The sequence below is a fragment of the Hibiscus syriacus genome, unplaced genomic scaffold (genome assembly GCF_006381635.1).
Source record: "Hibiscus syriacus cultivar Baekdansim isolate YM2019G1 unplaced genomic scaffold, ASM638163v2 tig00009023_pilon, whole genome shotgun sequence".
NCBI lineage: Eukaryota > Viridiplantae > Streptophyta > Magnoliopsida > Malvales > Malvaceae > Hibiscus > Hibiscus syriacus.
The window spans coordinates 1,417,418-1,434,151 of NW_024062184.1; the positions used below are offsets into that span (position 1 = coordinate 1,417,418).

At 34.0% G+C, this 16,734-nt stretch overlaps 2 protein-coding genes across 2 annotated transcripts; both read right to left on the reverse strand.

Annotated features, from left to right (window-relative positions):
• Window positions 1–13,628: 13,628 nt before the first annotated feature.
• Window positions 13,629–14,015, reverse strand: LOC120203060. Its single transcript, XM_039203422.1, has one exon. It carries the CDS (start codon window positions 14,013–14,015, stop codon window positions 13,629–13,631), a length of 387 nt encoding a protein of 128 aa, XP_039059353.1.
• A 12-nt stretch (window positions 14,016–14,027) lies between these two features.
• Window positions 14,028–14,729, reverse strand: LOC120203061. The gene is made up of 2 exons (XM_039203423.1): window positions 14,638–14,729; window positions 14,028–14,541 (listed from the first exon to the last, which is right to left on the reverse strand). The coding sequence occupies exons 1-2, from the start codon at window positions 14,727–14,729 to the stop codon at window positions 14,028–14,030; spliced, it is 606 nt and encodes a 201-aa protein (XP_039059354.1).
• Between the last annotated feature and the right edge of the window lie 2,005 nt (window positions 14,730–16,734).

Here is a 16,734-nt window from a genome sequence, read left to right on the forward strand (position 1 = left end):
ATAGAAACATACACATAAATATGATGGAGGACTCAAATATAAAAATACGAACATAGCAGCCGAAAACATAAATAGAAGAAACTAAGCATGCTTACTAAAATAAGGGCTAAATAATAATAAGCAGAAACTTTAAAGGCTTAACAACAAACATGACAATAATCAGGGTAGAAATACAAACATTGCATAACACATGGCACTGGGAATGTGATAAAACCAATATTATCACATGGGAATAAAATGAAAGTTCAGGAAATAACATTCTAAATGTGAAAAATAGCAGAAAATTAAAATAATCTAGCGCAAGACTAAAGTGAAAGTCGTATAAAGAAAGGGGAAAAATCAGTAACTCAAAAAGTCCCAAATCAGGGACCAAAATGCATTCAACGAAAATATGGAAGAGCCCGTACACAAATAACACACGCGAGTTGCCTTAGGCCTAAACGACGTCGTTTTGGAATCCATATATATTTGATATTTTGGGGGAAAGTAAACCCCTAGCCCCATTTGTCTCAACCCTCTTTTTCCCTAAATGCTCTCCCCATTATTTATTTCTTCTCAATCCCATCTCTCTTCTTTTTTTGTTTGCTTTGCTTCTTTACTAAACTCGACAGTCACCATGGCCATCACCCTCACGACAACCCTGATGGGGAGCTAAAAAGCCACCAAACGGCCACCCTTCCAAGCCTAAACCCAAAACTAACTAAAATGACCCCTTAACCCTCAAAAAGCCCAATAGAAAAAGGTTACATTCAACTTTGTTGCGTTTTCACTTCGGGAGATAGCGACGATGCTCCTTTTCTGACGGTAAAGGTAAGTCCTTTTTTTTGGGTACTCAATTTTTATAGCATAAGAATGCTTTCTTTTTCGATTCAGTTCTCTTGGTTGATCGAAAAATGGTCTTTTTTATTTTTTTTATGCTCTCCTCTTTAATAGATGGTGATGGCTCCCTGATAAAAAGGTTTTCTCTCCCTTTTAATTCCCCTCTGATCTCTCTGATATTTGTTTGTGATTTATTATGCATGCCCCCTCGATGAGGATTAAGGAGTCTTTCGTCATTTATCCCTATGTTCCCTACCACTGTCATAGAAGAAGGATTGTGGCAGGGTACATACGGTGCTATTGCAAGCACGTAGGTCAAGCATTGTCACATGAAGCTAATAGAACAATGCACGTACATCTCATGCGCGATATTTGGACGGTTGACGTCCTCGGGTAAAGCAAGGCCGTTAAATCGCTGACTAGATCCAACTGTTAACATCATACTGTGATAATAATTGATGATCTTAGGGTTAATAAACCCTAAAATAACCCTTGATCTAGATCGTTGGTAGTATCCAGATCTCACAGTTGTGAGCTTGTGAAGCGCTGGACAAATTAACATAAGCCCTAATATATTTAGGGCTTTCATTCGTGGGTTGCACACCATTAGGCCGCTGATTGGGCTCTGTTTGGGTTGAAAAACAAAATAATAATAAGATATTAATATTTAATAATTATAATAAAAATAAAAATAACCAAAATTTCAGACAAAACGGGTGTTTACAGTTGCCCCTCAAAATTAACAAGAATAGAGTAAAGATAAAGAAAAATACAATGCGTTTTTGTTTGGTTCAATCTTGATGTTATCTCAAGTGAGATTGAAAATGATCATTATCTCAAGAGAGATTTTTTAATATCAAATTTGAAAAAAGTATATGCTCTGCTGCTCTTCAGTGTAGATCATATCTGGAAACTTTGATTCACTTCATTTTTCTTCCGAGAAGATTAAATCGAGGTAGATTTGTTCTACTACTCTTCATGGAAGATTGGATCTGGAAGCTTTGATTCAACTCACTGATCTTCAGGGAAGATTGAATTGAAGTTGATTTGCTTCACTGTACTTCAAGGAATATCAAATATTGAAAAAAAGGATATTTTCCACTGTGCTTCAAGGTAGATCAGATCTGGAAACTTTGATTTAACTCACTGCTCTTCAGGGAAGATTGAATCGAAGTTGATTTGCTTTACTGCTCCTCAGGGAAGATCAAATCTGGAAAAAAGGGATCTGCTCTGCTACTCTTTAGGGAAGGTCATATCTTTTTAATGAAATTTGATTCACTCCACCACTCTTTGGAAAGAACTGAACCGGGATCGATTTGTTTCTTTTGACTTCAATAAGATCGAATATGAAAAATAAACATTACCACTGCAAGTATACATTTGGGAATTTGAAAACATCATACCTGAAAGTTTAGAACTTCAAGAGAATATTTGAAAATCAATTTCTCTTGTGGAAACACATTTCGTAGCCATCAGATATGGAAATCTGCACTGACTCTGGTGTCATTCGAACCCCTCCCTTTTTGGGACTTTAAATTGGTTATTTTATCTTGATGTTTCAATATCTTCAACCTTCAGCTTTCTTTTAAAAGACCCGTATATATTTAATACATCTTTTATCATGTATTTATGAATGTCATGTTCCTGTTTATGCCTAAAATGTGTACTATAATGCAATTCTAGTGTATTTTTTTTGAAGGAGAATCCTCTTTTGTTGGCCTCCTTGTGACTCAGTCCAATCTTAGGCATAGAAATCACGAACGATTCACCCCAGCTGACAGTCTTAATCAGATACTCTTTGGTTGGACATGACCTTGGTTTTCTTCATTCTTGAAACCGACAATATTCATGACTAGTTGTTTGATCAATGATAAATATTTTGGGTTATCCTCACTTTGCTGAAACCTTCTATGTACCCAAGGTTTTAATTTCCTGTAGCCCATCATCATGCAAACCTCATGCTAAAACCATTGTCAACTTCAGAACACATGTACTTCTCCAAAGCTTTTTACACAATAATACATGATGGTATCATATTTTTCAAGTTAAACTACATGTTTTTAATTTCAAAGTAGGATTCTTGCAAAAGAGTGTTAACAAGAAAAATAGATCTTTTTATTTATATAAATGTAAAACATTTTTGAGTAAATACTTGTCAAAATTTTAACTGGAAAAGAAAACAAAATGAAGTAGGCATCCCCATATATAAATTGTACGAATTCTTTTGAATTGGCATGCCGCAAAGAGGCTCAAGTGTTATTTCTGTTCAAGGGATCTCGAGAATTGTGACAATGTGTAAGGGTGTGAAGTTCCCTCTAAACTAGCAAATCACCAGATGTTGGATGCTATAAACTAGTATTGAATCTTATCTTCATTCAATTTATTTTATGGTTGTTTTAATTGAGATTTTTTCAATCTTTAGTCCAAACCCCGATCATCATTTGACATTACTGCTCAAACCAGGAGATCTTTTTGGCTTCAAAATTGATTCAAAACCTTTACCATGCACAAATCTTGAATTTAAATTGCACTCAAGTCACTCTTTACGGGTTTTAAACTTTATACATGTTTTGGTTTCAAGACGCCCTTTACAAATTTTAATCTTGAACTCCCTTTCAATTATTTACCTTTTCTCTTTTTTTCTCAATTTTTTTATTTTTTTCTTCAGGAAAAGTATTTCTTTACGATATCGGAGTTCACTGGGTTTGTAACATCCTCAATACCAGGTTAGTCACTAAATTAAAAAACTTTAGAATTGATTGGCTAAAGTAGATAAATTCAATAGTTCAGTGACTTATATGAAAATTTTATGTAGGATGAAATTGTAAGGAATGATGGATAGAATGTCAAAATGGTTATCTGACCTAATGATGAATTAAAATCTAATATGGTAAGGATATATATATATATATATATATATATATACGTAGGAAATGGAGGATAAAAGAAATACTTCCAGAGAACTCTTATTCACTCTTCTTCTCCAGACGTGAAGCCCCATAAGCTAAGGTGAGTTGGCTTTCATTTGGTTAATTCTTGAAAGTTAGGTGTGGTTTTTATTGATGAACCATTAGGAAAGAGTATGAAAACAAAAAGAGGAATAGAAACTCAAAGAATGATGAGTTATGGAAGATTGAAGGTATGAAGTTTTTAAGTGAAAATTTGAATAAGAATACTTAAATGAATTTAGAAGCTGAATTTGACTTGTCATAGGTGTGAATAAGAAGTAATAAGTGTTAGAATTAAGTTTGGATTATATGGAAAACTTAGTAAAATTCCTAGTTTCAAGAATTAGAATAAGTTATTGAAGTTTATAAGGTGTTAAGATGATAAAAGAAAGTTAAAATAATTGTAGTTGAGGTTGGTGGCATGAAAAGAACTTTAAAGGTGAAAATTATGTAAAGAGTTGATGATTTTTAGGTAAAAGAAGTATGTTCTAGGCAGGTGGTATCGGTACCAGATGAGTTGGTACCGATACTACACAGTTTGTATAGGCTATATTATTGTGTAGGTATCGATAATGCATGAACAATATCGATACCATAAGACCAATTTAGACAACATCTTCATGAGGTATCGATACCGAAAAAGGATAGTATCGATACCATAAGTATCGATATCAGAAGTCAGGTATCAATACCATTTTTGGAGTTGAAACATCGAATCGAATTTTGGTATTGATACCTAAGTATGGTATCGGTACCATTATAAAGGAAGTATCGGTACTGTACTTGGGTACCGATACTATTAAATAGGGAAATATCGATACTGTACCATGGGTAGAGACACTATTTAATAAGGAAAATGTGAATTATGTTTATCAAATAGTTTAAGTTATTAAGATTGAGTTATATGTTTAGGCTTCTGATAATTGTCTTGGAAATCATATTTATGTAGATACTGAGCATAAACGAGTTGGTGAACAAGTGACGAGTAAGATTGATCGAGGGAAGGACAAAGAGATATAGGTGAGTGTATATTCATAGTAAGATTATAGTATGATATTAAACTTTAGACTTGTGATAAGTCTAGTTCCAACATAATTAATATATGATTGCATTACATGATACGATATATGACATGAACTCATATTTTATGCATTAGTGACAATGATCTACATGAATATGTAGGAGAAGTTTATATGAGCCATGTGCTAAAAGTAAGAATTTATATGTCTATGATAAATAAACTATGTGAATTGTGAAAAACCCATGTTTTGTAGATGAGAGCTATATGTATAATTGGCATGCCAAGAGTCGAGGGTCTACGTGGTCTTTCAGGACATATATTTAATCCTTTGGAATATATATGGGGTTCTTTGAGACACATATTTGGCCATTTGGAATATGTGTATGGTTCTTAAGGAGATTTCTATGTGGTTCTTATGGACATTTTATATGGCACTTCGGTGCATTTCTATGCGGCACTTCGGTACAATTTTACGTGGCACTTCGGTGCATTTATATGAGCTGTGGTGTCAGTATTTGTGCACAAACTCAATGCACTCACATAGCTTAAGTTCTCGGTATTGTATCATGGGCTAATGAAAATATAATTATGAAATAACATTAAATACTATTATAAGTTACTATGTGTAAAATGCATGATTTACTCTTTTGCATTGAATAAAGGTATGATTTCATGTTATTACATTTAATTATAATATTAGTATTATATATATTTTGTGCCTCATTAAGCCGATGACTTAGCATGTAAGTGTTTCACACGTAGGATTCGAGAAGTTATACGAGTAAGGATAGACAGCTGGGATAGCATCATTTTTGCAGATATCAGATCAGAAGCAACTTAAATAATAGGTTATTTTGTTATGAAAATCAATGTTGGCAGGTAATCAAAAGTTTAAGTTGTATATTCTTTGATTATTTTATGAACTTTTGTATAAACTTATGTATAATATTGGATTTCTTAATATAAGTTTTAATTTTCTATTCTTTTGTATAAGTATATGGTTTTAAAAAGATGACGTGATATCTCGAACTCGTATCCAGGTCGAGTACGGGTTGGGGGTGTTACATTTAATAGTATCAGAGCTATGGTTTAGCCGATTATAGGCATAAACTAGAATCTATAGTGTCTTTAAATATATAAATGCCAACAAATAGTGGTAACTTCTGATCTGATAGAAATGAGCATGCTGCATTGCTAATAGAATTATTTGGTTATAATTTATTAGATGTCCGGACATAATAGCTCCCGAAGTGAAGCGGGAGATGATAGGCCAGCCGAGAGTAGTAATTCATCTGCCCTAGCCAGGCAAGGTGAAGAACAGACACCTCCAGGAGTTCCTTTGCAAGATCAGGATATGTTCTTCAGGATGTTGGACGCTATTCTGACGTGTCTTCAACCTCCTGCTCCATCAACCCAAAAAAATTAATGCATCGAAAGAGTTGAGAGGATTGGGAGCTCCCAAATTTAAGGGAGAATCCGAGGAAGGTCCGGTTGCGGCGGATCTTTGGCTTAATGATTTGAAGATCATGCTGGATAGTCTCTACTGCTCTAAAGTAGAGAAGTTGGAAAGAGCTTTTTTTTTTGCTAAGGGGACAAGCTAGAATATGGTGGACGAATGTCACCATGAGGATGTTAAGTGATCAATTGACTTGGTCTCTGTTCTTGGAAGAGTTTAAGCACAAGTATATTGGAGATCAATTTATTAGGCAAATGAAGCAGTAGTTTATGAGTTTCAAGCAGTTGAACCGCATTGTATATGAATATGAGTATGAGTTCAATAAATTGAGTCGGTTTGCTGCAGACCTTATTCCTACAGAGAAAGATGCTTGTGAATGGTTTGTAGAGGGCTTGTGCCCTAGATTGAAGGAGATGTTGATAGTATTGAATCTATCCTCATTCTAGGAGGTATTAATCGTGCTAAAGCTCTTGAAATAGCTCAGAATGAAAGGTTTAGGGATAAAAGAGTTTATACATCTAAGAGAACCGGTGTTTATTCAAGCTCAATACCATAAAAAAAGAAAAAGAGATTCGGGATTCCAACCTCAAGCTAGATCTGAATCAGTTGCATCTTCTGCTAGAGTAGCAAGTCAGACGAGAGTCAGACAGACACAGTTAGTGGGATCTGGTGCTGGGAGATCCAATCAGGGCCAATCAAGACAATTTCAGCATTATGTGAATAATCATTTTGGGATATGTAAGATGACCTCTGGAGTTTGTTTTCGATGTGGATATGCTGGAGATTTTATCTGGGATTGCCCATTGGTAACTGGGGAATCATCACCCTATGAGAGAATCACTTCTACATCACAAAGAGGAAGAGGAATAAACCTGAAGTACACTCAACTGTACGGGTATATAACTTAAAGACAAGTGAAGACCGTGATGATCCAGAGATTATAACAGGTACTTTCTAGTTGTTTGATAAATTGGTGTTGGTATTGATTGATACAGGTTCCACTTATTCTTATATTAGCATTAAAATAGTAAAAGAATTGAAAATTCCATTAGAAGCTATGAATAATGAGGCGATAGTAACTAATTCTTTAGGGCATAGTGCTCGGGTAAATAAGGTTTGTAAGGGGTGTCCCATAAGGATTCAGGGAATTGAATTCCCTGCTAATCTGATGGAATTACCCTTCGATGAATTTGAAGTAATTCTGGGGATGGATTGGCTATTTCATTATTATGGGAATGTCGATTGTAGATTGAAAAATGTAACTTTGAGAAGTCCAGAAGGAATAGAAGTGAACGTGATAAGTGAAAGATTTAATCCTTTAACAAATGTAATATCGGCGATGTCAGCAAGGAAATTGTTACTATAAGGATGTTAGGGTTTCTTGCAAATGTGATTGATATCAGAGCTAAAGAGAATGGTTTAGACAAAATTATGATAGTCAAAGAGTTTCCTGACGTATTCCCTGCGGAGTTGCCAGGATTACCTCCAGATAGAGAGATAGAATTTTAAATTGAAGTGATGCCGGGAACAACTTCTATTGCAATGGCACCTTATCTTATGGCTCCGAAAGAATTACAAGAGTTGAAGAATCAATTGCAAGAATTGTTAGAGAATGGATTTATTCGACCAAGTGTATCGCCTTGGGGAGCTCTAGTGTTATTTGTTAAGAAGAAGAATGGTTCAATGCATCTCTTTATTGATTATCGACAGCTTAATAAGGTGACTATCAAGAACAAGTATCCCCTCCCAAGAATTGATGACTTGTTTGATCAGTTAAAGGGAGCTTTAGTATTCTCGAAGATTGATTTACGTTCTGGTTATCATCAATTGAAGATTCAGGAGAAGGGTATTCTGAAAACAGCTTTTAGAACGAGATATGGACATTATGAATTCATCGTGATGCCATTTGGAGTAACTAATGCACATGCTGCTTTCATTGATCTCATGAACGTGATATTTTAACCCTATTTGGGCCAATTTTTATTTGTTTTTATTGATCACATATTGGTGTACTCGAAGTCCAATGAAGAACATAGTTCCCATCTGAGAATCGTTTTCAAAATCCTAAGAGATAAGCAGCTTTATGCCAAACTGTCTAAATGCGAGTTTTGGCTAAATGAAGTGATTTTTTGTGGGGGCATGTAATCTCTGCAAATGCGATTCGGGTGGATCCTCAAAAGATAAAAGCTATTCTAGACTGGGAGGTTCCAAAGAATGTGTCTGAAGTTCGGAGTTTCCTTGGGCTTCCAGGTTATTATCGAAGATTTGTTAAAAAATTTTCAATGATAGTTCTACCTTTAACCAAATTGATGAGAAAGAATGTACCATTTGTTTGGACATCAGAGTGTCAAGAAAGTTTTGAAGCGTTAAAGAGAATTTTGACAGAAGCTTCAATATTGGTTTAACTTGAATCTGGCAAGAATTTTGTGGTTTTTAGTGACGCGTCCCATAATGGATTGGGATGTGTATTAATGCAAGAAGGGAAAGTGATAGCGTATGCATCGAGGTAATTGAAACCCCATGAAAAAAATTATCCAACTCATGATTTGGAGATGGCTACAATGGTGTTCTCTCTCAAGATTTGGCGTCACTACTTATATGGAGAACTTTGTTATCTTTATAATGACTATAAAAACTTGAATTATCTGATAACTCAAAAAGAATTAAATTTGAGGCAGAGAAGGTGAAGTTCTTAAAGGATTATAACGTAATAATTGATTTTCATCCTGGAAAAGCTAATGTGGTAGCAGATACTTTAAGTAGAAAATTTTTTGCAGCCTTATGAGCTTTAGACACTAGGTTATCTTTGAATAGAGATGGTGGTTTATGTGTAGAATTAAAGCTTAAACCCGCATGGTTGGATCGAATTAGAGAATTGCAAAATAAAGATAGCATGTGTTTGAAAAGATTGGAACAAGTAAAGAATAAAGGAAATAAGGATTTTGAGATCAAGTTTGATGGGAATTTGTACTATAGAGGAAGAATGGTGATTCCAGACGATGATGAATTGAAGAAAGATCTTTTGACAGAGTGTCATTGCAGTCCATTGACGATGCACCCGGGTGGAAACAAAATGTATATGGATCTGAAGAATCGGTATTGGTGGCCAGGGATGAAAAGAATTATCACCAAATTTGTGTCTAGGTGTTTAACATGTTAACAAGTCAAAGTCGAGCATCAAGTTCCGTCAGGATTATTGCAACCACTTTTCATTCCTCAATGGAAGTGGGAAATGTAACGATGAATTTTATTTTGGGGTTACCTCTGACTCCGAACAAAAGAGATTCAATTTGGGTAATTGTTGATCGTTTAACCAAGTCAACATATTTCCTTCATGTTAGAATTGATTTATCTATAGAAAAGTATGCGGAGCTGTATATTAGAAAAATTATTAGATTGCATAGAGTGCATGTTTCCATAGTTTCTGACCGAAATCCTTGATTCACCTCTAGATTTTGGGAATCTTTGTATGGAGTATTGGCAACTCGATTGAACTTTAGTACAACTTTTCACCCTCAGACTGACAGACAATCAGAGCAGACTATTCAAATTTTGGAAGATATGTTAAGAGCATGTATAATTGAATTCAAAGGGTCCTGGGAGAAGTATTTACCACTGGCAGAGTTCGCTTACAACAATAGTTATCTATCCAGTATTAAAATGGCACCCTATGAGGCGTTATATTGGAGGAAATATCGTACACCATTAAATTGATATGAGCTTAAAGATCAAAGTGTTCTTGGTCCAGATTTGGTTCAAGATATAGAAGAAAAAGTTCAGGAAATTCAGCATAATCTCAAAGTGGCGTTTGATCGACAAAAGTCCTATTCTGATCTTAAAAGAAAATAAAATTGAATTTGAAGTTGGAGATAAAGTTTTCCTAAATGTATCTCCCTAGAAGAAAGTATTAAGGTTTGGTCGGAAGGGAAAATTGAGTCCTAGATTCATTGGGCCATATAAGATTGTTAAGCAGATAGGACCAGTAGCATATCAGTTAGATTTGCCACCGGAAATGGAGAAAATTCATAACGTTTTCCATGTGTTAATGCTACGGAGATATAGATCCAACCACTCTCATATTGTTGCACCAGAACAAATAGAAGTCCAACATGATGTGACCTATGAAGAAGAACAAGTACTAATATTGGCTTATGAAGTCAAACAGTTGAGGAATAAAACAATTCCATTGGTCAAAGTTCTATGGAGAAATCACAAAGTAGAAGAAGCAACGTGGGAACGTGAAGAGGATATGCGACATCAATACCCTCATCTCTTCGTGCAATGAAAATTCGAGGACGAATTTTCTTAAGGGGAGATTTGTAACATCCTCAATACCGGGTTAGTGACTAAATTGAAAAACTTCAGAATTGATTGGCTAAAGTAGATAAATTGAATAGGTTAGTGACTTATATGAAAATTTTATGTAGGATGAAATTGTAAGGAATGATGGATAGAATGTCAAAATGGTTATCTGACCTAATGATGAATTAAAATCTAATATGGTAAGGATATATATATATATATATATATATATATATACACGTGGGAAATGGAGGATAAAAGAAATACTTCCAGAGAACTCTTATTCACTCTTCTTCTCCAGACGTGAAGCCCCATAAGCTAAGGTGAGTTGGCTTTTATTTGGTTAATTTTTGAAAGTTAGGTGTGGTTTTTATTGATGAACCATTAGGAAAGAGTATGAAAACAAAAATAGGAATAGAAACTCAAAGAATGATGAGTTATGGAAGATTGAAGGTATGAATTTTTTAAGTGAAAATTTGAATAAGAAGACTTAAATGAATTTAGAAGCTGGATTTGACTTGTCATAGGTGTGAATAAGAAGTAATAAGTGTTAGAATTAAGTTTGGATTATATGGAAAACTTAGTAAAATTCCTGGTTTCAAGAATTGGAATAAGTTATTAAAGTTTATAAGGTGTTAAGATGATAAAAGAAAGTTAAAATAATTGTAGTTGAGGTTGGTGGCATTAAAGGAACTTTAAAGGTGAAAATTAAGTAAAGAGTTGATGATTTTCAGGTAAAAGAAGTATGTTCTAGGTAGGTGGTATCGGTACCAGATGAGTTGGTACCGATACTACACAGTTTGTATAGGCTATATTATTGTGTAGGTATCGATAATACATGAACAATATCGATACAACAAGACCAATTTAGACAACATCTTCATGAGGTATCGATACCGAAAAGGGGTAGTATCAATACCATAAGTATCGATATCAGAAGTCAGGTATCAATACCATTTTTGGAGTTGAAACATCGAATCGAATTTTGGTATTGATACCCAAGTATAATATCGGTACCATTATAAAGGAAGTATCGGTACTGTACCTTGGGTACCGATACTATTAAATAGGGAAATATCGATACTGTACCCTGGGTACCGATACTATTTAATAAGGAAAATATGAATTATGTTTATCAAATAGTTTAAGTTATTAAGATTGAGTTATATGTTTAGGCTTCTGATAATTGTCTTGGAAATCATATTTATATAGATACTAAGCATAAACGAGTTGGTGAACAAGTGATGAGTAAGATTGATCGAGGGAAGGACAAAGAGATATAGGTGAGTGTATATTCATAGTATGATTATAGTAGGATATTAAACTTTAGACTTGTGATAAGTCTAGTTCCAACATAATTAATACATGATTGCATTACTTGATACGATAGATGACATGAACTCATATTATATGCATTATGTGACAATGATCTACGTGAATATGTAGGATAACTTTACATGATCCATGTGATAAAAGTAAAAATTTATATGTCTATGAGAAATAAACTATGTGAATTATGAAAAGCCCATGTTATGTAGATGAGAGCTATAGTTGGCATGCCAAGAGTCGAGGGTCTACGTGGTCCTTTGAGACATATATGTAATCCTTTGGAACATATATACGGTCCTTTGAGACACATATTTGGTCCTTTGGAATATGTATATGGTTCTTAAGGAGATTTCTATGTGTTCCTTATGGACATTTTATATGACACTTCGGTGCATTTCTACGCGGCACTTCGGTGCAATTCTACGTGGCACTTCAGTGCATTTATACGAGCTGTGGTGATAAAATTTGTGCACAAACTCAATGCACTCACATACCTTAAGTTTTCGGTATTGTATCATGGGCTAATGAAAATATAATTATGAAATAACATTAAATACTATGATAATTTACTATGTGTAAAATGCATGATTTAGTCTTTTACATTGAATAAAGGTATGATTTCATGTTATTACATTTCATTATAGTACGAGTATTATATATATTTTGTGCCTCACTAAGTCGATGACTTAGCTTATGAGTGTTTCACAGCTGGGATAACATCGCTTTTGCAGATATCATATCAGAAGCAACTTAAACAGTAGGTTATTTTGTTATGAAAATCAATGTTGACATGTAATCAAAAGTTTAAGTTGTATATGCTCTGATTATTTTGTGAACTTTTGTATAAACTTATGTATAATATTGGATTTCTTAATATAAGTTTAAATTTTCTATTCTTTTGTATAAGTATATGGTTTTAAAAAGATGATGTGATATCTCGAACTTGTATCCAGGTCGAGTACGGGTTAGGGGTGTTACATTTAATAGTATCAGAGCTATGGTTTAGCCGATTCTAGGCATAAACTAGAATCTATAGTGTTGCCCATTCTGCCTCATCTAATTTTACCTATGAAAAAACTCGAATTGAGGGAATTTCTACCTCAATGGGAAACACAACTTCCATCAAATTGGCTAAAGAAAACAGAGTTGCCCCAGTCGACGTCTGCACCGAAGTTCAATAAGCAAACAAAGTAAATGTTAACTTCTCATGCCAGTCTTTATAAGTCTCAGTTATATTCTCTATAAGCCTCTCGATGTTCTTATTAGTTATCTCTACTTCCCCATTCATCTTCGGGCGATAAGTAGTGAAATTATGATGTTTTATCTTGAACTGCTCATAGACTGATTCCATTATTTTATTGTTTAGGTTCAAGGCATTATCGGAGATAATTATTTATGGTAAACCATAGCGACAAATGATTTCCTTCTTTAAGAACTTACAAACTATTGACTGAGTGACATTTGCATTGGAAGCCACTTCAACCCATTTAGTGAAATAGTCTATTGCCACCAAGATGAAACGATGACAATTTGAAGTCTTGGGTGAATTTTTTCCAATAACATCCATGCCCCATATAGAGAACGACTATAGAGCTGTCATCACATGCAATGAATGAGGAGGGGTATGAATCTTGTCTCCATAAATCTAGCACTTATGACACTTTCCGGCATTATTGATGCAATTGGTCTCCATAATATTTCTAGCCATTGTATGTCCATTAGCTTGGGTACAACATACTCCCTCATGTACTTCCTAGAGAATTGTTTTAGCTCCTTTGGCATCTACACACCTCAATAAGACCTGATATGGGCTTTTCTTGTACAATGCTTCACCATCAAACACATACCCTGCAACCATCCTTCTAATAGTTATTTTTTCATTCCCAGACGCCTGTTCAGGATAACTCTGATATCTGATGTATTGCAGGACATCATAATTCCAAGGATTTCCATCTTTCTCCTCTTCGATGCTATAACAATGGGTTGGATACTCATAAGTCTGCATCTCAATGAGCATCATATGTGAGTTTTCGTATACCTTAAATGTTGCTACCAAAGTAGTTAAGGCATCTTCCATTTGATTCTCTTCTCTGGGGAGGTAATTGAATGTTACTTCTTTAAATTCTTCGATAAGCTTCATGACCGATTTGCATTATTCTACCAGCTTGGGATCTTTTGTCTCCCACTCTCCCCTGAGTTGATAAATAATTAAATCTGAATCCTCATATACTTTGAGTGTTTTTATTTTACGTTCAACGATAGCTTTGAGACCCAAAACACAAGCTTCGTAGTCAACCATGTTGTTCGTGAAATCAAAATTTAGCCGACTGGTGAAAGGATAATGTTCTTCATTTGGTAAGATCAAAATTGCCCCAATTCCGTGCCCCAAGGCATTCAAAGCACCATCAAAGTTCAACTTCCAATGTTCATTGGTAGATGTAGTTGCTTCTTCTACTGAAATAGCCATTAGATCTTCATCTGGAAAATCAAAACTCAACGGCTTATATTCTTTAGAAGCCCTACTTGGTATAAAATCTACTATGGAGCTCCTTTTAACTATTTTTTGACTTACATATTGAATGTCAAACTTTGACAATAGAATCTTCCACTGAGCTAATCTTCCAAATAGAGCAGATACACCCATAAGATATTTCAAAAGGTCAAATCTAGAAATTAACCAAGTGGTGTGATACAACATATACTGGATGAGCCTTCGAGTAGCCCAAACTAAAGCATAATACAACTTTTTGATTGGTGATTACCTTGTCTCGCAATCAATGAACTTCTTGTTAAGATTGTAAATTGCTCTATCTTTATTCTTAGTATTGTCATGTTGTCCTAACATGCACCCCATGGAGTTCTCAAAGACTGACAAGTAGAAAATTAAGGGTTTGCCTGAGATAGGTGGCACTAGAACTGGAGTATTTGACAAATATTGCTTGAATTCAAAAGCTTCTTGACAATCATCACTCTACACCCCTGAGTTATTTTTGCGGAGAAGGCGAAAACTGAGATCACAATTCTCGGTCAATTATGAGATATATCGAGCGAATAATTTAATCTCCATAGGAATTCTCGAACCTCTTATAATCCTTAATTTTCAAATCAGAAGTCAAATGCAGTTTACCCACTTCACCTGCTCCCATCATCCCTTGATTCCTGTAGAAATATGCGCAAAATCACCGAAACATTTGTACTATTTTATGATTAAATTATGTAAACTTTTGGCTATAAAAGCCAAGAAAAATAAGAAAAGAAGAACGATTTTTTTGGTTTCCAGTAAAAATAAAAAGAAGTGTTGCAAGGTAGTTTTTTTCTTCAGTTTTTACATTTCATTTCGAAATAACAATCCATTTAATTTTTTTTATAGTTTCATTTCGAAATAATAATAATATTTGATTTTTTTTAATTTCAGAATAATAAAAAGAATAAATAATATGTATTTTATAGTAAGAAAATAAAAGAAATAGGAATCGAGGCTTACTTGGGCCAAAGATGCCTCGTCGGAGGTCTCTAGAATCTGGGGAAACCGAGCGGTTTTGGGATGATTTCGGGTACTTTAAGGCTTTATTTGGTGGTTTTATTCTTAATGAGGGTTCCTAATGGGTAGATATATTATTTTGAGGTGATTTGAGTCGGTTTTAGAATTTTCGGCCACCGTGTACGGAGGTTGGTGTGGTGGCTGCCCGACGGCCGGCGTCGGCTAGGGGTGGCCGACTTATTGTCCGGCCGAAGAATGGTGGAGAGAGCTCTCCAGAGCTCTCCCATTTTTTTGTGTTTTGGGTAAAAATGAAACAAAAAGAGTAAAAGTTGGTATATATAGGCTATATTAATGGTAAAATTACATCTTAAATGCCTCTAACTTTCCCATTTTTTTTACATTTTAATCACTATAAGGACCAAAATTGATATTTCGCCATTTCCCTATGCATGCTTTATTTTTCTGGTAAATTTACTGTTTCAGTACCTTTAATTTTAGCGTGTTTTTACACTTTGGTCACTGCACCTTTTATTTTTATTTATTTTTGTTTTGGTACTTATTTTTATTTTATTTTGATTTAGTCCTTATTAGTCTTAATATAGCTACTAAATTTTATTTTCTTGTATTTTGGTTCATGTTTACTTTTTATTGAGTTACTTTCTTTTATTTTTCTCGCAATTTAGTCCTTATATTTAAATTTTATTATATTTAGATTCTTATATATTTTAATTTTCTTTATTATATGTATTTTTTATTACTTTGTTTAATTTTAGTATTTATTTATTTTATTTTGTAATTTTATTTTTAATTAGGATTAATATTCGAATCAAAATTAGAAATTAGGACGACACTAAAGTATAATTAGGGGGCAATTCGAGTCGAGTCTTCGCATTATACGCCCGAATACTCGAATCAATTGTTCGATTAAAAATTAATTTTTTTCTTTTAAAAATCTTAGTTTAATATTTTAGGTAATAATTATTTTTTAACTAGTCCCTTAATTTAGAAATTATTAATTTAGGTCTTTAGATTTTTAAATATTTTAGAACTCTGATATTTTTAGTCATTTACCCTTTTAGTCCCTCAAACTTCGATTAGACTTTTAATATTGACATAATTAAATAGGTTAAATAGAGCCTCCATTTTAGCTTAGATTTCAAACTAATCTTTTAATTTAGGGGATAATTCGAGTCGGCCCTCGCGTAAATGCTCGAGGGACCATCTCGATTATTCGATTCAATAATTGATTAAAATCAAATAGGATTAATATTAGAGCCTACATTTAGGTTCACTCCCCTAGGTTCTTTAATTTTCATAATTTGACACTTTAAGCTAGAAAAAACCTTAATTTACTTTTAGTTTAATTAGGATGAATAAA

Excerpts from the sequence above, each read along its gene's own strand:
- LOC120203060 (XM_039203422.1), bottom strand. The coding sequence starts at position 14,015 with ATGAAGCTTATCGAAGAATTTAAAGAAGTAACATTCAATTACCTCCCC.
- LOC120203061 (XM_039203423.1), bottom strand. The coding sequence starts at position 14,729 with ATGGGGTGCATGTTAGGACAACATGACAATACTAAGAATAAAGATAGA. Across the intron at positions 14,542-14,637 it reads TTCATTGATTGCGAGACAAG|ATTTGACCTTTTGAAATATC; the intron begins GTAATCACCAAT and ends GTTAATTTCTAG.